This window comes from Ambystoma mexicanum, chromosome 13 (genome assembly GCF_040938575.1).
Source record: "Ambystoma mexicanum isolate Mex_15411 chromosome 13, UKY_AmexF1_1, whole genome shotgun sequence".
In the NCBI taxonomy this organism is placed as follows: Eukaryota; Metazoa; Chordata; class Amphibia; order Caudata; family Ambystomatidae; genus Ambystoma; species Ambystoma mexicanum.
Window position 1 is genome coordinate 435,176,987 of NC_090938.1, and position 26,832 is coordinate 435,203,818.

Sequence of the window (26,832 nt, forward strand, 5' to 3'; positions counted from 1 at the left end):
ACATGATTGACAGCCACACTAACGGGCAATAATATATATTATATTTATGGTTGTATTGTAAGGATAAGGCTGGATGGAACCCAAAGAAGGCACATAAACCAGGGATCTTCTTCAACAATTGTTTATTGATTTGTTCAACAAAGGTAAAATAACAGTTCTCCACAGTCGTTGATGCATTGTGCTCCTTGCCCACCCAAAAAAAGCCACACATTTGAGAAAGGCCAACTTGGGCAGGTGGATGGCTTGTTAGTTTTAAAGTGGATAGGTCCAGTTTGGAGTCCCATTGCCTTTGGCTCTCTCCACCTAACCTGTCCTACGTCTGTCCCAGGCCTATCCTCCTGCCATTAACTCATTCTTCCATGCACCATGGCTTCCATCCCTTCAGATCAGGGTTTGCCTCCTAATACTGCTGCAACTCCACCTCCCCTGATCTCCTCCTTAGCCTTGCCACCGCCTCTCCTGCCTTCTCCCTTCTGATCCTCTAGATAAACCACCTCCTCTCGACTGCGCCTCCTTCCTGAACCTCTCTTCTTTCCCCCTCCTGATGTGTCACCTCTGCCTCCTGATCCTTCTCTGCCAGCTTCTGAATTTCATCTATGTCCTTAATCATTCATCCTTCTACCAACTGGTGTTTCACCTCCTCCTCCTCCAGACAATATCCAGGCTCCTTCCTCTGATTTGTCTCAACCTCCTCCTATAACTCTCTCACCTTTCTCCATGATGCAGTAACTCTCTCTAATAACTTCTCCCTCACTTGCTTCTCACCCTTCCTTCTCCAGACCCTTCCTCCTCCCACACTCTGCTCCTCTAACCTAATCTTCCAGTCACAGTGTTCATCCTCTTGCTACTCTCACAACTCTCTCTAAACTCTGTCCTTCCACTATTCCAACAACCCACACTTTGACAGGGTTATGAGCTACTTTTATAAATCTTAACCCGTACCCCAGACTCACATCTAAAGTAACTATAAGGTCTTGCAGGTGACACTCCACAGGGCATTGGGTTGGGTGATGCTTCACTTGTGGACATATCAATAGAGTTTTTGGTTAGAGGTTTGGGGGACTGGCTGGGAGGTTTGGATAGTAGAGGTTTACCTTAACGACTTTGGTCAGGAAGGGTTTTCTACCCCAATCCATGATGGAATGAAAGAATCTGAGGATTGATTGGGCCAGAGCCAGGTTGAATGAGCTTGTCTCATTGCTGCCTAATGATCTTAAAACAAATACAACCACTGATAGCAGAAGCAGATTTTGCTATTCTTGCACAGACCATAATAGGAGCAAAATTAGAATATTATAATGGCCTTTTTGTGTGTTTGCAGGCGCACATATGACCACAGTCCTGAAAAGGCTCCCTGTTCTAGTCAGGATTCTGTTTAGATTACTGACCTTAATCTAGAAGGCTCTTTGTGCCATTACTCACACCTTTATGAGGTGCCAATTTTCTTCGCAGTGCTCAAATAGACCAATAAGATTGACATCCATTCTCATCAAGATCCTGCACACTTTTTAGCATTAAACTTTCAAACATTCTATCTGCGCAAATTAGAGAGATACCGATGCTTCACGTTTTCAGAAAAACATTGAAAACCTGCTGTTTGATTCTAACTGACAGTTTATTTCATACTTTTTATTTTTTTATTACTTGTATATAATCAAATAAGATTTTTACAAGATCACAGACAAATTCTGTCGCAGAGAAGAAAGATTTGCAAAGACATCACACAGGGGACAACAGACAGCATTTCGACCAGTGTGTGGTAGACAGGGATCAGGCGGCAATATTCAGTTTTATTTTTTCCATTGCCAGGTTCAGAGGTTTGGCAGACGCTGTGTGCCATTGTGTCTTGTCCCCAGTGATAAGGAGATTCCACCAAGTTTCTTCGTTGCCAGCAAAGGAATTTATCGTCAGATGACTAAAAAAAGCTAGCCTGGCTTGGTGCATAGCTGGACAGAGCATCAGCAGGTGTCTGATAGATTCTGTCTCTTCAGGATTTTTGCAGAGTCTGCAGGCTTTTGCCATGGATCCTGTTCTTATCGCAAGGATTTCCTGCGTCGGCAGGATATTAAGACAAGCTTTCAGAAAGATTCTCATCAGTGATTTATTCAGATATCTTTTACAGTAAGCCATAGGTTCTTAGTAGTTTGTTAAGTAGTAGTAGTTCTTAGTAGTTTGTTAAGTGTGGCTTTTTCCATGGTAGAAATCCAGTCCAAATCCAGTCCAAGCATTCCAATTTAGATTTAATCCTAACAGGATTATTTTTAAGATCTTCTTTATTGCACGCATTTTCCTGCAGCTTTAAATTTTGGTCCATGGCCCACTCATTCATAGTCTATTTTCCTTTCTTGATCTATCTGGTCGAGCACTGAGAAGCCCTAAGGTTGTATTGCCTATTTGCTTTGCTCAAATAGAATTATAATAGATGTAGAAAGTTGAGGACTTTCTAAACAGCCCTTCATCTCGAATCAGAAGGCACAGTTTCATGGAGGCTCTTCTCTCTGGGCCTAATCATCTAAGAAGAGCACTACAAAAAGTAGCATAATTAACTTTTAACTAGTGGGAGCTCTTGTGACTAAGGTATTGTGCCACTAGTTTTTCAGAGTGAAAAGCACTCTGTCTAGGGGAGAACACTAGCTGGCAAGCTTTCAGATTCATGGGATACTGGTTCTGTAAGAATCTCTTCAAAGACTTTCAGCAGGCGATCCCCATAAATTACCAACAGAAGAAATGAAACTGCATCACAGGCCATCGCTTGCCCTCGGGATCCATTGGGGGCAGCGTCGTTCTGGTCCCATTGACCCACATTTGCTACAAATACCATGCTCCTGCATGCCTCTTGTCCTGGAACCTTACATGAATGCTTGCCTTCTGTAATCCAGACATGGAACACTACTCAGCAGTAAACTTGTTAATATTGGAGATACTACGCAGATGCCAGCAGAATCTCGTGCAGACACTCAGCTGGCCGGCCGAAGTTGCGCCATGCCACTCAGATACAGAGTTTAATCTGACCCGCCCCTTTTCACATAGCAAGAAGCCCCAGGGGCAAGATGATTCAGCAGACACTGACTATAGGGTTTAGATAAGAGAACAATAAAAAGAACCATAGAGTAATTTAACTACCAGTCAATAATAAGTTAGTATATGAGCTATGTAGGTAAAGTTGATAGATAGTAAGGGTAATAGTTCAATGTAGATTGTACATAGTTTCAGTTCTGAAGATCTCTCACAGCAGTGGGAGATCCTGTAATATGAATGGTATGTAAAGACTACTTCAGGGAAAAGCAATCCATGAAGAACTCATGGATCCTTAAGATGCTCAAGAAATAGTCATAATCCCCTCCAGGCATAGTGCGGAGGGGACACAGGGAACAAGAGGGTCAGGGTAAACAAGTATTTTTGGGGGAAGGTTTCAGCGATAACAGATAGGATTGACCACTCACTGGTTATCTGTTCTTTTTCTCTCCCATCACAACTTACCCTCTAAAGATCTCAGGGTCAGCCAGAGAAGGGAGCTCTGTGTTTTTATTATTTTGTCCACTTTCCCTTTTTCCCCAGGTGTATTCAGAATGTAGCCGTCCGGGTCGACTGCAGACATTACACCTTTGTGGATCTGTGGGGTGAAGCAGCTCCTGCAAATTTGAGCGAACTGGAACTCACAGTAACAGCCTACATCTGTGGTTGTAGGGGATTGCGCCTTTGTAATAAGTTCAAGACACCTTTCTTCCTGAGCTGCTTAGTGTGCACCACGGGGCAGAGTTCATAAGTGGTGGGGTGGCCATCTTGGATCTAGCTAGTGTGTCTGGCTACTCCCTGTCTGCCTGTTGCCAGTAGCTTCCCCTCACAGACAACAAAGTAAGTTCTGCGTTTGAATAATCGCTTTTTGGCTCTCCTTAGTATTAATCTCAACTCAGACATTTAGGTGTCAGAACTTTGGTTCTCATGCGGGTCTGGTTGTTTTGGCATTTTCATAGATACGTGGTCTAGGCAGCTGGTCCAGATCTCACAGCATTCAAAATGTGGTGTTTTGGGGAATTTTTGATCTGCGGTCCAGTACAGAGTATGCAGACCCTGTGGACCTCAAGATTAGCGGAACAAGCTGCCTCAGTCAAAACCTGTGGCCCGCAGTGCTGGTTTGATGTTTACAATTCTTAAAAGGGCCATCATTATGTTGGAGAGTTATGGGCAATATAATACTCTTGTGACAGGCTCCTACTAAGCTGTGGGACCAAGGTAATCCCCTCTATGCCTCATCCAGGGCTACTATACTGGAGTGTGGAAGGGTGGCTAATCCCTAGGGTCACTGCTCTGTTGGCTGCTAGAGCCAAACAGAGGACTTTACCACAGTATGTATTGGTATTTACAAAGTGCAAACCTAGCTTGAAAGCAAGTGAGCACTGCATGATTTAGGATAAAATATAATGATGTAAGATAAAATGTAGGGGCTGGAATAAGAGCAAATAGTTTTGTGGCAAAGTAGGAAAAGAAGAAGTGATGTAATGCTGCTCAATTAGTCAGGGGAAATGAAGAGAAAAATCAGTGTTTTACATGTGGGCCACATGTACCATCACCATACCAAGTGGCGTTTTATGTAAAATCATAACATTTTTCATGTTCTGCTCCTTGTTTTTAAATCTATTTGTGGCCTAAAGCCCCACTACCTGCCAAATGCTTTTGTCTCTACTCTTCTCTTTGGCCTCTTCACTTAAGCCCTCAAACTCTCTGTCCCATGATCGCCCTTACATTGCCTTTCACTTCAGCTGCTTTACTTTACCGCCAAATCACCACTCCCCACTTCCATATAACATTAAAGTAATCTAGTTGGTGGAGATCATCACAGGCAGCGATAACTGAAATACGTAACCATTTATTAATTTTTCACACTCAAGTAAGGGTGGAAGACTGCCTACAGGATATGGGTAACATAAGAGGGAAAGAAGTCTAAGAAAACAGTGCAAGGTCGTGGGATGACAAAGAATGAATGTGGGTCACCTGATCTAAAGGACCAAAGGTCCAAAGTGTGTCTTGAAACTACACATACCCTTAAAGAACTGATAGTCCAAAGTCTATCCTATTCTGATGCAATAACACCAAGCTCCAAGGTGTCAGCCAGAACAATGACTAGCTGAACTTACAGTTTCAAAGAGTTCAGTGCCCCTGCACACTTCCTTCACCGATCTCCCGGTATGGTAGCTTGGCTAGGATGCAGTCCAGGAGTGCTCTGTGAGTTAGGATTCTTGGGTTGAGGACATTGTGCAGCTTAGACGATGGTGTCTTTCTCTCAGAGGGCGAGGGGAAAGCATCATGTCAGAAGCCTTTGCCCGAAGGACAAGGCAACAGGTTGATAGGCAAACAATTTCACAAACTTGTGTCTTGGTATACACCCTCTCCCTAGGTCTTAACTCTCTTCATCTGGGATTTTAGTTGTCTAGTGGTCTTGCTAAACTGCAAGTTTCTGAATGATAGCTTTGGGCTAATGTTCACCTACTTTATATTTCCTCTTCCAGCTACCAGTATAGTATGTCTCGCTGCCAGTTTTCTGAGATCTGGATCAAAGCTGACTCCAAATACGCACTACCTTGGTCCTAGCTTTCCTCCTCCTAGGCTCTTTTGGTATAGAGCTACCCATTTCTGTAACTGGCTCTCACTTTGACCCTTTGGCAAGGCGTGCCAACAACATTTTGAGCCCTGCTGTCACCTTTTTTACTGTTTGATTGGAAACGTTGTTTCAGGTTGAGTCCTAATTGTTGAGTCAATTTCCCTTTCATGTGTTGGAATTTGTATGACCTGCCAAGATCCACCTGTCCATGTTTTCCCAGTTGGGCTGTTCCTCCCATTAGAGGTTGTTGTCAGTTTTCTCTTCACTGCAGCTGCATAGGCTCAGATATAAGTAGGGATAATGCCATCTTGCAGTCAGGCACTTTCAAGGTGTTGGCAGCCTGATCATGTGTTGTCTCCCTGAGTATTTTGTCTACCTGGTCAGTATTGGAGCTCTCAGTATCTGAAGTTAACGGATTGTGAACAAGCGCCATGGAAAGATGTTATTTTCTCTATTTTCCAAAGCTTGCCCTGTCCTGGTGTCTCATTGAAAGGTCCACAGATGGCTTTGGGGACCACTCCCCTGAGGTTGATAAGAGTACAGACCTCATTGTGACTGATGTGACACTGTCTCAGGTGGTTCCTTCAGGGAATAACTCTGCTGGTTACATCATATACCTCTTCTTTGGGTGGCTTCACAGATTTAGTAGCTGCCTATGCCCCCCAGCGTTCCCCAATCTGACATTGTTGCCATGAAATTGGTGACTTGATGAATACCATTCTGAAGGTCCAACTACCAACCAGGAATCATGTGGCTTCTCTGCTTGTCAAAACCTGATGTAAAAATCTAAATATGTAATCATGTAGTTTAGGGATTAATTGTTAAATATATTATACATTTATGTATCACATTTTGTATCCATCCTAACCATCCCACCCCACCCCCTGGTCTGTCACTACCCACATATATACTCTAGCCCAGTTAACCCCTTAAGTGCCAAGGGCGAGGTATCTCGTCCTTGGGATTACCTCTCTGTTGCCAAGGATGAGATCCCTCGTCCTTGGCACTTAAGGGGTTAATGAAACAGAAAACATTAGAAGGCATTGAATGTCGAAATACCAAAATCATCAAAAAAGGCCTTAGCACTGGGGGGAGGAGGGGACCCATGGCAGTTAAAAGGTTAAGGAACTGTGACAAAGTCCCCTGTCTTGCTCTTGAGGTTGGGTTTGTGGTGACCATGGGTGCCAGGTGCAACCACCTCCTATGTTAAGCAGGGCATATGTCTACCCTAAAATCACCTATGAGCTTGTTAGGGACATGTCACAAAGCCAAGCTAGTCCCCTTTCAGAGGACCAATGTCACTGGTAGAATCTTAGAAAGTTGCAGGATCAATACCCATGAAGAAACCTACCCTTCAACGCGTAGGTGCATGGGCATGATCGCTTGATAGCAGCTACTAAGCCCCATGCACAAACCAACTTGTTCTCAAATGTAGGCTTTCACAAATTCAAGAGCTCTGATTGCCCAAACATTGGCTCGTGGATTCAGAGAGTTGCAGGCAGACACATGTAGGACTAGCTGACTGCGCCCCTGCAACCCATCCTAACAAGACCAACACCAGTGGGTGGGGTTGGGAGAGTGTCTGAAGATTACAGAACAACCAAGTGTTGTGTACTTCAGTTTTGGAGGGAGTGCAGAGCAGGTAAAGAAGAATGTTGGAGCATGAAAAGCCAAGTGGCTGCAGGAGAGGAGATGAGGTGACTGGTTGAGGATAGGAGGAGGAGGAGAGTTGGAGGCAAATAGTGAACGCAATATGGGAGCTGGAATTAGATGGGGAAGACCATCTGTGGAAGGTGGAGGAGGCAGATTCCCTAGAGGATGGGAGAGAGATGCCCAAGAGATTGAGCAGTGGAATACTGCAGAGGTTGGGGTGAAAGACACCTCAAAGATTGGGGGGAGAGACACCATAGATGTTGGGTAGTGAGCCACCCCAGAAGTTGAGGAGAGAAAAACATCCCAAATATTGAAGAGGTAGACACTCCTGCTATTGGGGAGGGAAACACTCCTATAGAAATAGCGCCACCCTTAGGATTGGGAAGAGGGATAACTCAGCGGCTAAGTAGGAGAAAACCACAGTGGTCAAAGAAAAGAAAGAACAGAAAAAAAACACAGACAGGCGGAGACAGAGAGGGATGAACCTGCCAAATATGCCTGACCTGATAGACCGGTGGGGCGAGGTACAAAAAAGGTGTGAAGCCACGGGGAGGCGCTGTGAAGGCATCATGAATTAAGACACAGACAACAGACTTAAAGTTCAAAGTAAAATACTTAATTAAATTAAATGTCAGGATGATAGAATGCCTAACTTGCCCTATGATGAGGTAGTATTTCCATACCTGAACAAAACTAAGGATACTCAGAGTCAACGAGATCAACTTAAATACTCTGTCTGTGTCCAAAACCTATACTTGCCCTAACAACTAAAGCTAACCAATGTGTAGGGATGTCAAAATCAAAAGAAATAGTGTTCAACTCAAAGTTATGAGCTTCTTCCAGCTCGCAGCTTCCTTTCAATTTCCCTTCCCCAAGTACAAGAAAGTTCCTCGAAAAAGTCTCAAGATTACCTTTTTCTAGTTCACGGTAACACAGTTCAAAACCAATTTCTTCGGGGTTCACTTGCCCAAGTTACAAGCAACACAGCACAGAAAACAAAATATCTTGAGGCTTCGTTCTCAAGACCACACAATGTAGTGCCTTAAGTCTCAGGGTTCACTTCCCCAAGACTTTAACTTCATCATTGCCATGTCTTTGTAGTTTCATAATTTAGGTCTCACTGGTCTAGGCGCAGTTGTCAGACCAAACGGTCCACCCATCACAAGTCACGCAATCAGGATCCCTGACTATCGGCCTCTTGGCTTTGATGTGTAGAGTTCCAATCTTCTGGCTTTTCCTGGTCAGCCTCTTGACTCTGCCACACTTGCCACACATCCTTTCTAGTCGTTGGCCTTGGCACATTGTACTCATTCATAAAAGTTCAGTTTTAGGGTGTATTGCACACACCCACCTTCTTATGACTCTCTATCACACTTGTACCCTTTGTACCCTTTTCTGTCATTTTTTTTCACCTGGGTATTTGTGTTATTCAGTTTATTTACCTGCCCCAAAAGGTTTCTATTTCATTCAATACTTAGAATGCTTGATTTTAGTGTTCCCTTCAATTTAGGATTCGATAAGCATTCATGCTGCGTAATTCTAAAGCTCCATTCAGTTCGGTATTCAATATGCATTGGTTTCACTGAATTTTAAAGTTCAATGCTTTTCAGTATTCAATAAGCATTGGTTTCGCTTAATTTTAAAGTTCCATTTAATTCGGTATTCAATAAGCATTGGTTCGCTGAATTTTAAAGTTCCATTTCATTCAATATTCAGTAAGCATTGTTTTCGCTTAATTTTTAAAGATCCATTCATTCAGTATTTAATATATGTTTGTAGGAGCGCCCGCTGTGCACACGTCCTCCCCGACACACACCAGCTTGTGGCATCTCCTTACGGAAAGCTTCTTTCCTGACGCGGACAGCGACCTTGTTTCATGGTGCTCTCTTGCAGCTCCTGCTGCCGATCCTCTAGAACGGAGGCATCCAGACTTATAATACTTGCACTGCCCGCTTGCTACGGGCTGTGCAAGTTCTGGCTTCTCGTCGGATCCCACCATGATGGCCTCTTCTGAAGCACATCCTCCTGCTGGTTTCTTCCACACACGCCTCCCTCTTGCTCCCTGCTCTGCTGCACTGGCCTCTCTTTATACGCCTGCAGTCCCTTGACAGGCTGCAGGTGTGGATCTCTAATGAGACTTACCTGATCATAGTTAAAAGAACATGCCTGACCCTCATAACTCCTAGTAGGCATCTTCCTCATCTTTGTACTAAAGTGGTGAAAGAGTATAGTGTTCATTACGCTTAGTTGCTTCTTCTTCGTCACAGTACTCTTGAGTGCTATATGTAGGGAAGTAAGGGGAACAGCTTTATAATAACCCATAAAGGTTGGGGAAAGGTTTGGTTGAGTCTCAACAGGATACAGGGGATACAATGTCTCTCCTAAGGTTACCCCACTCCCAGTTCCCAAGGACCCTCCAACCAGGAGATCCTCCCTCATTTCTCCACCCCCAGGGTCAGGATCCAAGAGCAATGGCCTTTTCCTGGCCAACTGAGAAGAGGAACCAGTGATCTTAGGAGTGAGCATACCCTCTAGTTACTCAGAGCGCTAGGAGTTAAGGCGGAGGAAGTAAGTCAAAGGGGGAATCAAGCGGGTGACCAGCAAACCCCACTAGTTGAGGCGAAGATCCTTGCTTCAGATAGTCTAGCCAATCGACCAGAACAGGAAAGAATCAAACCAGCATATCTAGGGCAAGCAAATCCCTGCTAAGTGTAGTCACCTCAATATAGAGGGAAGTTGGGTGTGGCCCTTGAACCGTTTAATCTGGGACTAGAGGGGAAAAGCCTGCTTCGAGAAGACTAGGGGGAAGAAGTGGGATTGCCATTTTGGGTCCAAGGCCAATCATCTCTCATGTTGACGAGTTGGGGGTAGATCTCTTTCCTCGGCTGGGGCCTCCCTCTGGAACAGCCTCCCTGCCACTCTGAAACTTGAGGAGAACCATCTCTGGTTCCGGAAGCACCTCAAGACCTTCCTCTTTGCTTCTGCCTTTGCTCTACCTCTCCCCTGCTGATCTGTCTGCTTTTGCACTGTGCACCTGGTTACCCTCTGATATCGGCCCCAGGTCCCACCCACACACCTGCACTGCCTCCTGGCAACCCTTGCACTTGGGCCTGTATCTGTTACCCTACAGTCCCCATACCTGCACTTATCAGACACCCCTTGCCTGTGCTTTAAACCTTGCACTTGCTACCTTGTTGGCTGCACTACCAGTTCTTGTTTTATCCCTTGCTCAGCACTTTCCACTTCTCCCCTCCCCCTTGCACTCTCCCCCTTCCCTCTCCCCTGCACTTGCGCGTTCTCAATGTCACTGAGTCTAGTAAGATTGTTGTTTTGTCCTCCCTTGTTCCCCTCCCTTGCCTCGTCGTGCTCTGAAACACTTGTGTATGAGCGCGATACAAATAAAATATCATGTATCATGTCATGTATTTCCAGGCCAGGTGAACCGGACATTAAGTGTATTGAAATCTAAAGGGAGTGACTTGTGTAACAAGACCATTAATTGTCCCTTGTCAAAAGGGGGTACTCGATACTCCTCAAACCGGGCAAGGATGAAAATCCAGTGGACTTCTTCTCTCAACATCCACTCGCCGGAGGAACAACCTCACGAGAGAGAGCGGATGGGTACATTAATTATATAATACACCAGGCAATTTCACCTGCTATCACTATGACAGAACTTGCAAAACACACGTCCGAAGATGCCACACTCGCACTAGTAGCATCCTGCATCAGAAACGGAAGATGGAGTTCAGCGGGAGAGGCACTTCATGCAAGTCCAACGCTGGATAAACAGCTGTTCAAAACATTGGTGAAGTCAACAGAGGAACTATCCATATCACCATCATCCTTTCTACTAAAAGGGGAAGGAATAATTATACCAGCAATACTCCACCAGAAGATCATAGACAGAGCACACAAAGGTCATTGCAGAATCATCTCAACAAAACGCATGCTGTGAAGGAAGGTATGGTTCCCAGGAATGGGCAGACTAATGGAGAAAACGCAGAAATCCTGCCACATCTGCCTGAGCTTACAAACCACAGTATTCCCTGAACCATTAGGTATGTCACAGTTCCCAAATGGTGGATGGGAGGAAGTGGCCATAGATTTCTTTGTGCCTCTCAGATCAGGGGAATACGTGCTGGTAGCACTGGACGAGCACTCCTGCTACCCGGAAGTAGAAATTGTGGCCTCCACAGCCGTCACAGCACTGATACCAGCACTAGATCACATAGTCTCAGCGTTTGGAGTATCAAAGGTGGTCAAATCGGACAATGGCCCGCCGTTCATCAGCAGGGACTTCCGAGATTTTGCAAACTATCTAGGCTTCCGGCACAAGAAAATTACACCCCTCTGGCCCCAGGAGAATGGAGTGGTAGAGCGCTTTATAGCCAACATCAAAAGGGCAGTCCGCATCACAACAATCACACACATGCCCTTCTAACAAACTCTCTGCCAACTCCTAAGGGATTACTGCAACACACCGCATGACTCCACAGGGAAATGTCTGGCAGAGCTCATGTTCGGACGTCTCGTCAGATCGAGAGTACCCCAGGAGGTCCAGGAAGTGGAATTGAGCGAAGCAATGGCGAAAACAAGGCAAACAGAGAATCGAGCAAAAAAGAATGAAGGACTATTCAGGTTGAAGAAGAAGAGCACAAGCTGCAAAAGTATCAGTAGGGGGAGCAAGTACTGGTATGACAAGTACAGATCCACAAGGACATGCCACCATTCATCCCACGGCCCATGAAAGTAACTCACATCAAGGGTTCCATGGTCACGGCGGAAAGAGATGGATGGTTCATAACGAGAAACAGTTTGTTCTTTATAAAAGCAGGAGAGGACATTATTCAGACAATCGAACAATGGAGCAAAGAAGAAGAAGAGGAAACACAAAGGAGGTCAGGCTACTCGGCGGACGAAGATGAACTGGAAAGAGAGGAGCACAGCAGCTTGGTGGAACATCCGGACCTGACTGTCAAGTTGCCCTGACAAGGCAGGCCCTGCCGCATTGTTTGAAAACCTTGACGGTGGATTGAGGAAAATGGGTAGGATGATAGTTATTTTGGGGGGAGATGTAGCTTCGCGCGACATCACCATATTGGGACGTGGTTAGTTTCTGTTCATCCTCCATGGTGTCCGGCCCAGCACGCCCTCCCTCACTTACATGATACACTACACTGGTGATCAAGACAATCACCTTTATCATCAGAAAACCATTGCAGACACCACAGTATTCTCAATGATGTTTGCCAACAATGGTAGTTGAGAAATGGGGTGAAGGCATTTGGATCAAGAGATGGGTTGTTTAGTAAAGGGCACATTTCAGCAATTTAAGACTGGAAGGAATAGCTCCAGTGTGCAAAGGAGAGATCCAAAAGAATGCTCATAATAATATTATTACTTTGTTTTTGTTGGAATCCGATCAAGATATCAACCTAAGGACATTATGAGTGATCATCCAAAGTGTGTCAGGCACTGTGTTGCTAAATATTGTTGCAGCGGCTGATGGATGGTATATGTGGCTGAGGCAATAGCTGTAGTGGCAACACCGCTCAGCCATTTCTGTAAACAAATGTTTGGATACCTGTAGTCTTGTGTGTCTCAAACTAGTGAAATCCCAGAAGAGGCTGGGCAATCAGTGAAGGCCAATTATGAGAATGCCTCATTTTATATATCTTGTCAGAGCAAAGCTTTGTTATGATGAGCAGCCCCAAAGCACCTCCACATGAACTGACGGATGAAAATGTCCCCACAGATCCTATGTTCACACAAACCCTTTTCTTTTACTCTCAGTGGTAAATGGGAGGCCAGGGAATGTGGGTCTGAAACATTGAGAAGGGGAGTAGTATCTACAAGTATAATTACATTATACAAAAAAACAGATCAATCATAGCCTGTAACATAAACATATTGTCACAGGGTCAGATACCTGACCCTTTCAAGAGGGGTGGGGACACCTCCCCACATGGGACAGGAGGTCTATCAGGTTATTTTCCTGTGCCAGTCCTGCCTCAGAGGCATGATGAGGGAGTTGGGAGAGCACCAGTCGCTGTCGCTTCTGCATGTGCCTGGATGAAACAACAAAGTACCACTTTTCCTGGCCCCAAACCTGTCATACAGTGCTCTGGCCAGTGTATCTTTATTTGTCCCGTATGACAAAATGTTCAGCACTGCAACTAGGGTGTCGAGATACCCAGCCACTTACAGACCAGAAGCCACTACAAGGACAAAGGTGAGCTGTTTTCTGGTTTTGTCCTATTGTGCTACCATGGATGGCTACTGTCACCCTCACGGCCTCAGGTGCTATAATTCCTAACAACCTTTTTAAACTGGTTGTAACATATCAAACAAACCCACTTCTTTGACTTAGCTGGTAGCAGAACAGTGAAAGAAATAGCCAGATTTTCATTTATGAGGAGTACGTGTTGACATAGAGGTCCATAGAGTCCATGGAATTAGGACAAAAGATAGATTGTGAGTGGGCATTTTTTAACCTCATTCTCTTAATAAAATGTGTCAGTCAGCAATAGGTGGATGTCGGATTATTAAACAATTGTTTAGAACTCAGGGACTCATTATAGATTGCAGATTATTTAATGACATGGCTGCTCAGGAATACATAACTACTATGAAGTGCATGCACTGTATTGGCTTCCCAAATACACTGAAAGTGAATATCCTGTTTCTGTAATATCCTAACCTAAAGCTTTTCTTTTTTTCTCCTTTGCAGTTGAGGGTCTTCAAACTTGCAAAATCCTGGCCGACTCTTAACATGCTAATTAAAATTATTGGCAATTCAGTAGGAGCACTTGGTAATCTCACTCTGGTACTGGCCATAATCGTCTTCATATTTGCTGTGGTCGGAATGCAACTTTTTGGAAAAAGTTATAAGGAATGTGTCTGTAAGATCAACCAAGATTGCGTATTGCCTCGCTGGCACATGCATGACTTTTTCCATTCTTTCCTGATTGTCTTTCGAATCCTGTGTGGAGAATGGATTGAAACCATGTGGGACTGTATGGAGGTGGCTGGACAAGCCCTCTGCCTGACCGTTTTCATGATGGTGATGGTGATTGGAAACCTTGTGGTGAGTTTGTTTAACCTTTTTAAAGCTAAGGAACATAGAAACATCTCTAACTGCAACCAGAATCAGAAAATGACACTTTGATAATTGAATTCAATATTTTCAAAACCTTTTTCAGTTTAAAAACTGTATTTGCTAGCTAATTGAGAGTCTGTGGCATAATGAGCCTCAGGCTTAACTGGTCTCAGAGCATGAAGAGACTTACCCAGGGATTATGTATGCCTGTGATTCATGGACATCTTTGAGATATGGATCGGTTTAAAACAACAAAATACATGTTCTGTATCAGAGTTTATTAAAATATAAGGTTCTCTGAATTAATATTGAGAATAAATGAATTGTGAACACATTTGTAAGATGGGTGAAGTAGTCATTGCAATGGGCTAAGCAGCAGTCATGAACTCCCCCATTTCGAATGTGACATTAATAGTCTACCTTCACCAATAAATTGTCAGTACACCAATGCTTCATCAGTGCTACTCTTCTTTGGTTATATATTCAGGGGTTGTCTGTCAACAAGCTAAGCATTTCTTTCAAATCCTTTGATTCCGATCCAACTTTGACCTTAATACACACATTGCTCCAGTGGAGCAATCCAGTTGGCTTCTGCATTATTTTGTTTTTCCCTCAAACATTTGCATGTTGACTCTGTTGCTGTCACAAATGCTTCACAGGCCTTGTGATTCAAACCACAAGACCCCTGTTCTGCTCTTTCCTTGTTCTATTTCCCCACTTCCTGCCCATTCATCTGACTGCTCCACACTCCTTTTATGAACCCAACACCCTAAAACCTCATTTCATGGTTCCTTTTACCTTGTGCTTCAGGCCTGTGTCGTGGTCTTCCTCTGTATTTTCATGCCTCAGTCTTAGACTATCCCTTGCCACACTTTACCACATGCAAATCTGGCATACATGGTACTCTCCATCGGTCGCCTCCCTGTGCATTCTCAGTGCAACCAGAAATGTCCTCTACTCTTAGTGCAGCCAGAAATGTCTTCTTCTCCCCAGTCGGAATCCACTCTCTGCACACTCAAACATCTCCTTCCCCAGGCAAAAGTTCCCTACCCAATTCTCCAACTTATTTTATTTTTTTATTTCTCTGTTGTGGTATAGTTTCGAATAAACAAAACTTTTCACAAAAAGATGTATAAAAGGAAAAACTAAAACAAAAAAGCACTGTGTCACGTTCTTAAAACTGCAACTAGTCGGTATGGTTACTATAAATCTAAGAAAGTTATATTGGCATCAAATTTCCAGTATCTTGGTAATCTACCTCCATAGTTCTCTACCTTATAGTGTCCTCCTCACAACCCCTTAAAAATGCCTGCAAAAACCATTCAATTCTCACCCATCTCATGGTTGTGCGGCACCACTCCTCTGCCATTGATGTACACTTCCTAACCCCCACCAAAAGGCAGGATTCCATTCTGGGTAGTTTGAGGCTGGGCAAATATCTCAAGACCTTATAGATGCATCATAGCATCACCTGGAAACAACTGCTTGTGGGATACCGAAGGGGGCAGCTCTATGCAGACAAGCCCTTCTCAGGGCTGCAAAATTCTAGACTCCAGCATCGTATCATGGACCTTTTATTTAAAGGGAAAGAACTATTCAGTCCAGACACTGATTAAGTGTTAAATAAAAATAAAACAGGACAGATAAATGTTTGGTGTCACTGACAAAAACTTCAGTTAAGGCACGGTCTACTGGACAGAATATTTGGGCGGATTTCACAATCAGACGGACAGATCGCCCAGTACCCTAGAAGGGAACAGCCTCCCTCCTTCCCAAGTGTATTCTTTATTCACACCAACCCAAATTCAGACCCTAAGCAGAACAAATATTGTGTTGGTCTGGATCCACAGCACCCCAGTGAGGGCCATGGTGTCATCATTCCTAAACTTGTGGAAGGGTATAACTAGCCATCTCTGGGGGCTTTTAGTAGTGGGCAGTGATTATCGTCACCCCCTTCCCCTTCTTTTCTCCCCCTTCTCAGAATCCCTACAACATTTGATGCAAAAGGTGATTTCAATACATTTTACAGGTACCTCTCTTCTACTTAAGGTTCTTTGCCAAGCTGAAAAACAACAAAGCAGGCCTGTTGATATTCTGGACCTTTCCCCGTTCAGTCATTGCGTACCCCAAGAAAAGTTCAAGATGATCAATCAAGCTCTTATTCGGGCTAGTAGCAGTTGATCGACAGGGTGTATATATGCATGTCGACACTTGGGCTCCCGACTGGTGCTTCCTCTGCTTCTCAGTCGGCAATTACCATTTTCAAAACAGGGTGCTTCTTTTTGGTCTCTGCTCGGCACCTACATTGTTTACTAATGCACCTGTATAACCTGATGACATCTGATCAAAGATGAAACCTGAATAAAGAAGCTCTTCAACATACCTATGGCCTCCTGAGTATTCATCATAAATGTAACATTTACCAAGCTGAAGACTGCAGTGGCAGGTTACTTGTGACTGAAGGGTTACACTTGTATCTTTGCTTGGACGATTGGCTTATCAGTGTGGAATCTCCCTGCCTAGCAGTGTCCAATCAGCAGTTGTTTGTAGACATTTTATTACTCTTAGGTCTATCAGTCAACTTAAGGAAATCAACCCTTATGCCCAATCAGCATTGGAAGTTCATCGGGTTTTTGTGGGATTGTCTTACATTCTGGCAGTCCCCATGGCCAGAGTTCAGAGGTGCCGTACTCAATTACACTTTACGACTTGTGGAGACCAGTTGCCAGACCCTCAGAGTAGTCTGGTGCCCATTTCAGATTGACTTGCTATATGATATGATAGATTATTTATAACGCGCTTATTACCCAGAGGTTTCTAAACGCGGACCCAGGGATCAAACCTGTGGTGCTCTGTGTCGTCTTGCTTCCTAGGCCAGAACTTTGCCCCTGAGCTATCCTCCCGAGACAGAGACTTCAATAAGATACGGTCTGATGGGGCAACAAGGACAACCATTAGAAGGCAATGCTGTTTCAGGATCTTCACCATCAATTTACTCTGACCACGGATTCCTTCCTCTCCGGTAGGGAGCAACCCCGGGAGTGCATTGCATTCATGGCAAGGGGATAGAAATGAATCAATCGGAACACATACACTTTCTAGAGTTGAAAGCGATCTTCTTGCTGCTTCAAGCTCTTTGACCAGTGGGGAGGAACTCCAGCATACGCATTTTTAGTTTTTAACATTTGTTATTGGGTTTTTCACACAAGTTAAACATCAAGTAACATGTTCCCTCCTCAATGCCCCTGTGCTCACTTTGCCCTCCTCTGTTCCAACTTGAATATTCAAATAGATGCGTTATGTTCCACTAGCCTGAAGATGTTATCGTTCGAAGCCTTGAGCCCTTGGGGAATCTAGTCTTGAACTCAATATGATCTACTGTTCGTGTTATTATCCTGGCACTTGTTCCTTCTTGGAGGTAGATCATCCAGAAACATCAGTAAGTCATTAAGGAGGATGCCCCACTGCAGTTCCAAGACACTTGAGTCTTCGCTCGTTCCCTGTTTATGTATTACAGCCTTTTCCACTGTTACCCACTTTAATATATCCTGAGACCACTGACTTAACAAGGGTCCCCTCAGGTATTACCAAGAGATGGCCATATGCCGCCTCGCAAATACCAACAAGAAGGCCACTATTTTATTTGTATGCTTTCTTTTTTCCCGCCTGGAAGCATTCCTAATAGAAAAATCTGAGGTGTACATTAAACTGCCTCCCCAGTAAACTGTTGACCCTACTCATTAATGCCTGCCAATAGTGCTTTCTTGCCAGACATTCCCAACCATATGCCAGAAGCCTGCAGAATCCCCTTTGCATCTTTAGCACGCATGTCAAATAGCCTCATTCATCATGTGTAACTTCTGGGGAGTCAGATAAACCTGATGTACTATATTAAATTGGATCAGTTTGAAACATGCGTTTCTTGAGACTTTACTCATTCTCAAACATATTTTGTACCATGCTTTCTCCTCCATGCCATGTTCCATGTCCTGCTCCCATTTTTCCTTAACTTTCAGACGAGTTAGGGGTTCGCTATTTTGTAGTGTCAGTCTTGTAATTGCATGCTGCTCCGTAACTATTGCTATTAGGCTTTGGAGGATTAGGATAACTTGGGGTTCATCCGATATGGAACCCCATTCGCTCCGAGTGTCTGAGTGAATCGTGCAAAATTCCAAAATTGTCCCTTGGGCATGTGAATGTTTTTTGCCCATTACGCGATGGGCAGCAAAGTTCCCCCTTCAAACAAGACCCCCAGAGTGGGGAGCCCCATGCGCACACATCTGTGCGTACCTATATCCCTGATAATTCTTGCTATCTCGGGATCTGCTCTGAGGGGCAGCTCAGGAATGTATCCTTCCCCCAGTTTCAGCTTATTACATGCCCGTTTTCACACCTCCTGGCCTACCTTTGTAATACAAGTCATCAGGACCCTTCCTGTATCTCTCCAGAGCATCTTCAGGCCTGAATAGTATTGCAGGGGTTTATCCAACCATAGTCTATCTGACCCCTGGCTTAAAGAAGGGAGCCTAATCAGATATGGTATGTTAGTGAACAAGTATAGTAGTCTGGGCAGGATGACCATCTTACTGAGTGCTATTTTCCCCATGAGGGTTAGGGTTAGCTTCTTCCAAAACTTGATCCTGTCCACTAGACCGGAAAGCGCCCTGCCCTTGTTGTATTGAATGTGTCTGGTACATCATGGTACACCTGTGTTCCCAGGTACCTGAAGGAATCTGTTTCCCACTTTACGCCCAATTCTGTTAGGTCTCTTTACAATAGCCCTTTGAGGATACCTAGCAGGAAAGCTACTGACTTAACCATATTTTGAGGGGTCGTGACCTGGGCCCATGTGGTGAGGCTGTGAATTCGTACAGCTCCCATCCTGATCCTTAATAGATCCTGAATTTCAGCGGCTGTGGGCACTCTTGGCCACACATTAAACCAGCAAACTGTGGGGGACACCAATTCCCTACTGTGCAATGTTGTCCAGATCAAAATCGGACTCCTACGACGGTGTGAGGGCGGTCGGAAACTCGGCCCTGTGAAAAGGAAGATGGCGGATGGGGCCACACTGCAGTGAAAAGGAGGAGGAGGGGCGGAGAAGGGACCGTGGTATACTGCGGTCCCTGCTTGGCCTGCAGGTTGGATTCACTAAAGGTGTAGATACCTGGGGGCTGCCTGGCTATCCAACCTCCTGGCTGTCGAATAACATAAGCCGGAGCGGGGCGCACACCGTGCCATTGGAAGCTCACTAGCCGGACAACGGAGTGAGCGGACCGTCGCTTGCGGGTACCAGAGGTGAGGGGCCGTGTATGTGCGCTTCCTCCGATGCGAGGAACGGCGAGGGGGTCTGGACTGGATCCAAGGTGGATCAGCTGGTCGCTGGGTGTCTGGGAGCCACCTTGAGGAGGAAGGGAAGGAGGGCAGACAGAACTGACTGCAAGACCCGGGGAGCGGGCATGGAGTTGCGGAGCCGCCGAACAGCGGGAAGACAGATTCGGTCCTTGCCTTGTGTGGATCCAGGATCGCACAACTGAACTCATTTGAGGTGGCTGGAGCGTGCAGTGCCCTAATCGGGGTCCCGCTGAGGCCACCTTGTGGACGTACTACAGCCTGGCGGGGAGACCTGGCATCCGGCGGCGCTGTAAGCGCTACTACTCCCTTGCACTGGGATTATAGGGAGCAAGAGTGAGGTCCTGGGAGACAGAAGGCCCCACGATGTAAAGCTGGTGGGCGGCAACGCTCCTGGATGTTATGGCTGCATAGAGGATACTTAAGGTTGGAGGGGGACCCGGACTGCTTGCTCTCCTCTGGTTTGAAGATGGGGGTCCCCTGGGAGCGTATGCACTGTGTGGGTGGTGCGCGGCAGGGACAGACTCTGCAGGCATTTGGGCCTCGGCATGTGCATGCCAGTAGCCTGTGGCTAGCACTAGGTGAAAGCTGCTGCTAACATTGAGGCTTGGTGTGCAACTGTAAAATAGGGGAGGACACCCTATGGGGACAGTTCAAACTTTTCCGGCAAAGCTTGGAACTGAGGCATACAAGGAGAGTGGCTTGCTGGGGAGCAGTCGTGCTGTTGAGTGGCTGGCAATTGCTAGAACCCCAGGGCCTCAGGAACTGGGCACTTGATTCCAATAGTACCCCGGACGCTGGTAGGGGTGGACCCACTGTCGCTTATTCCCAGTATCATAGATGGTGCCGAGCATTGAACTTCTAAACACTGCGCCGCTGAAGCTTCTCTGCTCTGCACCTCGTGAAGGGAGAAGGAGGTGCAGCACTGTGTCGGAACAGGCACACAGTGAAGCGTGACTGAGCAGTCCCCAGCCCAACTTTGGGTCACATACAAGCTGAGGGGTAGGCAAGTGAGGCTTGTCTCCCCTGCTGGCAGCACACATCTTGGTGATTATTGGAAGTGCGACTGATGGTCACTGCCCAAGGTGGGCACAGCACTGGGTATCAATTGAAGTTTGGTCGCTACAGAGTTTGCTGGGTGTTGTGTGTTGACAGCTGAACAGGCCCATTGAGGCACATGTGTGCCGAGGACTCACAATGCTACCTGGGGGCGCAGGGCTGCCTTGGCCGACGGTGATGCGCTTGGGACTGTGAAGAGAGTTTGGTCACGGCCTACCTCGCCCTCACTTGAAGCACGTCCCCTACCAAGGGCAAACACAAACCCACAATTATGGACTCATTTAACAACAAGGGCAGGCCCCGAGACTCTGCGCAGAGTGCACCAGCGCCGCAAACAGAGACATGTGCTGCTGGTGTGGGCACCTAAAAAGACTTGGTGCTGGCTGCAATAGCAGCACTGAGGTCCTCGGTGGAGACTAAAATAGACGGGGTCAAGGTGGATGTTCAGATACTGCGACAGGACGTCCGTAATCTAGCTGCAAGAGTTACGTCTGCTGAGATGGAGCTGAAGGAAATACGGGAGTCTACAAAGGACCTGGAGAGAACTAACACCGCCCTGGAGCTGTGAGCTGAAGATGCTGAGGGAAGGGCCCGCTGAAATAATGTCAAGTTGCTTGGGCTTCTGGAGGGCCTTGAGGGCTTGAACCCCACTCAGTATGTCAAGAACTTACAAGAAATAGGTCCTGGGAACTTATCTCAAGGATTTGTGGTTGAGTGCGCTCACCGCTCGCTGCAGAAGAGGCCCAGACCGCGGTCCCATCCCAGGCCTGTTATTGCGAAGATCTTGAATTTTCAAGATAGGGAGGTGATCCTGAAACACTCCAGGGAGGGTGGTGTGATTCAACGAGACAACTCCAAAATTGCCATTTATCCGGATTACACACCAGCGGTCCAGAGGACCAGGAACTCTTTTGTACTGATCAAGATGAGACTCAGGCACCTCAATGTCAAATATATGCTTATGTATCCAGCCAGGCTTAAAATCATCCGCAAGGGCAGAATACATTTTCTTGAGACCCTTGCGATGGCCAACATGTGGTTGGAACACAACAATCTGGCCAGCGGGGCGGGACCTAATACCTTTTAAAAGGAACGCCATCACTGAGGAGGTTGGCCTTTGCTGACGGAATGGTGCACTGGGTGTATCAGACTATGAGCCTCCTTCTGTACTGAATGTATTTGTATTTTATTTATTTATAACACGCACCTGGCCCAAGACCATCCGGGCGCATAACTTGGGATACAGGCATAGTAGGCAGATACAGTTAATATACAGGGAGGCATTTACAAATGATATACAGACATAATAAGCAATTACAGTTAATATACAAGGAAGCATTTACAAATTATAAACAGGAGAGGGAGTCAATTGACAAGAAAACAACAGTTATGATTAAATACACATCAAGATTTACAAGTGTACAGCAGGCCAAAAATGGTTTGTCTAAGCAAGTGGATGGAGTGATCAGTCTAAATCAAGGGTGTTTGGCGGCAGACAACCATGCTTTAGCTTGCCTTTTGAACGCTGGAAGGATGGTTCTGCTCTGAGGGGGTTCGGTAGAGAGTTCCATAGTTTTGCTGCCAAGACAGGGAAGCTGATCCCCCCCTGATCGCTGCAGGTTGAAATGGGGTATAACTAGATATAACTAGGCAATTGGACTGGGCACTTCTGAGGGGTCTGTTAGAGGTATGGATAGTAAATCTCTTGGCAAGATAGCAAGGTGCTTGGTTGGCAATGCATTTATGAGTAGGAGCAAGGGTTTTTAGGGATACTTGTTGTGATAGCATTGTTCTGAATAGTCTGTAACTTATTGAGGTTCCCTTGGTTAGTGCCAACATAGAGAGTGTTGCAATAATCAATTTTAGACATTACCTGGGTCCTGGCTAATGTGGTACAGTTGGCTGGTATATAAGAAGGGGCGGCAGGCTGAAATGAGCTTGCATGTGGAAGCTGCTGTGGATGATACTGCATTGGTTTGCCTAGAGAGAGAAAGGGTGGAGTCGATGTAAATGCCTAGGGTTTTGGTGTTCTTTGTAACTTTAATGATGTTGCCATCAATGACGAAAGAGTTAAACGAAGAATCAAGTTTGTTGAGTCTTTGATGGGTTCCTAGGATGAGAATCTCTGTCTTCTCGTCATTCAGACAGAGTTTGTGTTGCGCCATCCACGCTTGGATGACTTGGTAAATGGAGTTAACAGCGAGTGTGTCAGCTGTATGATCGCTGGTAATAGGTATGAGTATCTGTATGTCATCTGCATAGGTAGATGACACCCAGATAATCCAGAATATCGAAAAGTGGCTTCGTAGACACATTGAGTGTGGGTGAAACGCACGATCCTTGAGGTACTCCGCATGTGACAGGTGCCGGTTCAGCAGATGCAGACGGGGAGAAGACCATCATGGACCCGTTGTTCAGAAAAGAGCTAATCCAGGCCGTGGCTCTATCCGAGAAATGGGCTGTAGATTTGAGGTGTCGGCAGAGGATTGGGTGATTAACTAGGTCAAACGCCGCTGAAAGGTCAAGTAGGAGTAGAAGGGCTAGTTTACCCTTGTCTTTAAGATCCTCAATCTGTGTTTTAAGATCAATCAAGGCAGTTTCAGTTGCAGGACACGGGCGGGACCCAGATTGTCTAAGTCCCAAGAGTTTGTTGGTTTCTAAGTAGTCTTGGATCTGCGATAGGACGCTCGATCAAGAATTTTTAGCAAGAATGGCACTGTAGTTATAGGCCTGTAGTTAGTAGGTATGTTAGCATCCAAAGAAGATTTTTTAAGAAGTGGGATGACCCAGGCGTCCTTAAGGTTATCTGCGACAATCCCAGAACTGAAGGAGGAGTTTATGAATGCAGTGATGAAAGGCGCTAAGGTATGAGAAGCCTCCTTAATAATAGTGGCAGGACATGAGTGACCTTGGCAATTCGAAGGTTTAAGGTTGTTGATAATATTTTCAAATTCAGAGATACTAAGGGGCGCAAAGTTAAATGGTTTCTGGGAGTGGAGGTTGATGTTTGTTCTGATCTGATGAGAATCATCTTGTGGGTCGATCTGTGGGCTTATTTCTTTGTTGTTAATTTTGGTTTGGGGAGTAGCTATTTTACCAAGGAGGGCCTTTTGTATATTGGCACACCAGGAACTGTCTTTAATACAGGTGTCAGGAGAAGAGACTGGGGATTCCATATCTTTTAGTATTATGTATTTAGTATAACTCTTTAGTGTTAGATTTAGCTTGTTCAATACGCTCATTATAAGTATCATTTTTCGCCTGAAGTATAGCCTCTTTGTAGTTCAAGGTGGCTAATGCTAAACTCGCTTTGTTCATTTCAGTGGGATTACTCTTCCAACACGCTTCTAGATCGCGTTTATCTTGGCGTAGGACCCTCAACTGCGTTTATCTTGGCGTAGGACTCTCAACTGAGGTGTAATCCAGGAGTTCAGGAGGGCCCAAGGTTTAGGTTTCTATAGTTTTATAGGTGCGATTTGCTCTAGCGCTTTTTAGTGGAATATGGTTAAACAAATCTACCATGACAGTTGGATCGGTGCAGATAGAGGTGTGTTCATTGTGGATAGGGAGGATAAGTGGGAGCTGTTTTTCGCATGTTATGTCTCTCTTGTTTCTAGTAGAGATAGCAGGTGTGATGTCAGGTTTGGTGCGGGTAATTTTAGCAGAGATGCTAAATGTGCTTAGATGGTGGTCTGTCCAAACACACGGTTGGTTAGAATCCACATTTATTTTGCAGTTTAAGCCAGATATCCAGTCGAGGATTCTGCCCTTAGAATGTGTTGGCTCATTAATATATTGTGTAAAACCTATGCTGGTAAGCAAGTTGTTGATGTTGTGTGCTGCAGAATCATTGGGGTCTTGTAGACCCAGATTGAAATCACCTAGTATGATGATTTGAGATTTGGATTTCGTGTTAGAGGCAAGAGTGTGAGATAGGTCTTCGGCAAATGTGGAGATAGATCCAGGGGCCTGTAAATTAGATGGAGTGTGATAGTCTGGGTTGGGGTAAGTGTTAATTTGACTGAGAGTAGTTCCGCTGATGAGATTTGCTGTGTGTTAGATATGCGGAGATTAATAGTACTTTTGTGAATGAATGCAGTACCACCTCCTTTGGTTTGATTAGTGTTGCGATCGTATCTAATGATGGTGTAGCCTGCAAGGATAGCTAACGATAGGAGCGGTCCTGAGGCCGAATGTAGCCATGTTTCTGTGATGGCGATAAAGTCGAGATCAAGTGTAAGGATAAGGTCAGCTATGTCAAGTGCATGTGCTGTAAATGACCTGGCATTAATCAAACCCCCTTTGATCGAGGTCAAAGGGGTATGAGGTGAGCTTGTGTCAAGATGGGTGTTCGTATCAGGTGAGGGAGGTGAGGTTGCGTAGGCTGTTGCAGTAGGTGGATGCCTGTAGTGTCAAGTGGTAGTGGCATAATGGTAGGAAGCATGGGGGAGTCTAGAGCCAAGTCTGTAGTTCCTTAACAGTGTAGCGCAAGGTTAGTTAGGTATAGGTTTAGTGGCAAAGTTTTCAATCCAGAGGGTGGGTGAATTGAGGTAGGGGTTAATGACATGTGTGGAGGGACCCAGAGTAGGGAAGTGGTGTTGCTGTATGGTGTTGTGCAAGGCGGGCCTGGAACTTTGTCCAGGTGGGCTGGGAGGCATGTTGAACCTAGGTTGTGTGCAGAGTAGCAAGGAATGTGTGTGAGGCCTTATATGTGGAGAATCTGCTAGTGTGATGTTCTTATAGTGGGAGGATACCACCGTCAGAACAGTTAATTCAAGGAGGAGGCACAGTGCAGAGTGTTTAGCAGCAGCAAATGTGTACAGACAATGCATAGTGTCTATAACAGTAAGGTATAACCAATGTTGAAGTAGGTCGAGGAGCAATGTGCAAGTTACAGAAATCAGTAGCTAAGCAAAGGCACATAGGGAAATCAACATGTTGGAAGGAAGGACTACGGCTATAAGGAGTACCAGTCTCATTGGGGTTAGTGGGACAAGAGAGGCAATCGCTAAAGTACTGAGTTCTAAGTACATTAGAGAATACAAGGGGGATGTATATTGGTAGGTAAGCGAGGCACATCAAGACAATAAATCGACAGGCACTGTAAAAATCCAGTAGCAAGGAATGACTAATGTATAAAAACTGTCTGGTGATGGCAGGGCGTTAACACGGGAATGCAAAACAATGCATAACAGAGCGTAATGCAGAACATTGAGGTGACAGTGTACAGGGAGCAGCAGACAAAATACGAATGCGGTGCAACGTAGCGGGACAGAAGGAACTTACTGAGAATTACGGTAATACATATAGTGTCACAGATTAGGACCCATCTGATTATTGAGGCACATCCAAACAGTTTGGGTGAGCACGCGAACAGAGCGACTGATACAGGCATTTGTGAGAGTCAAGCAGTCGCATAGTAGAACTGCAGCACGTGTAATGCAAACGGATGTATGAGGAGGGGCAAAGTAAAGTAGAGTATACTGATGAAGATACTGGCAGAGAAAGTCTTACTATGTGGTGGGCGGTGAATGGCGGCACTTAGGTGTGACGGCAACCAGGCGCGTAGTCTGGTGAATCGAGTGCTAGGACGGTGGTTCGCAGGGTGCACACAACTACAACGTGTGTTTGGGCAAGGGTGTCTGGCAATATGCAACAGAGGCTGCGGACAGGCTGAAGACAGGAGTCAGCCTTCGTGTTCTGTCCTTGCTGCTTCTGGGCCGGCTGATCGCTTGCTGGCAGCCGGCTGCCGGCTGCGGCCGCCTGAACACAATGCTCTTGCATATGATGGGAGCAAGATTTGATTGCCCACCACTGGTCTTACTGGTCGGTTCTGCGCATAGGCTTGTGTCCGCCTGTTGCTGACATCCACTACTCGATACACAATGGCCTGGATGGGCCTAGCGGTACGGGTACGTCTGAGCATTGTACATACTGTGCAGTTGCTGGCCGAATGTACATTGTTTGGTTTGTTTTATAAATGGTTTAATGTTTTCCACTCATTCTGGTATACATATTGTACACATGTTTTCTCTGGTCGTGGGGGAATGGGGACTGGGCATCAAAT

General features: G+C 45.6%; 1 protein-coding gene across 3 annotated transcripts in view; it reads left to right on the forward strand.

The window, feature by feature from the left end:
• The window catches only part of LOC138521307 (sodium channel protein type 4 subunit alpha-like), a 3,496,387-nt gene that overhangs the window by 2,077,730 nt on the left and 1,391,825 nt on the right, over positions 1-26,832 (forward strand). For all 3 annotated transcript variants that reach the window (XM_069634046.1, XM_069634045.1, XM_069634044.1), the window contains one exon: positions 13,986-14,342. In XM_069634046.1, coding sequence (XP_069490147.1) covers positions 13,986-14,342 — 357 coding nt within the window. The remainder of the gene's footprint in view (positions 1-13,985; positions 14,343-26,832) is intronic.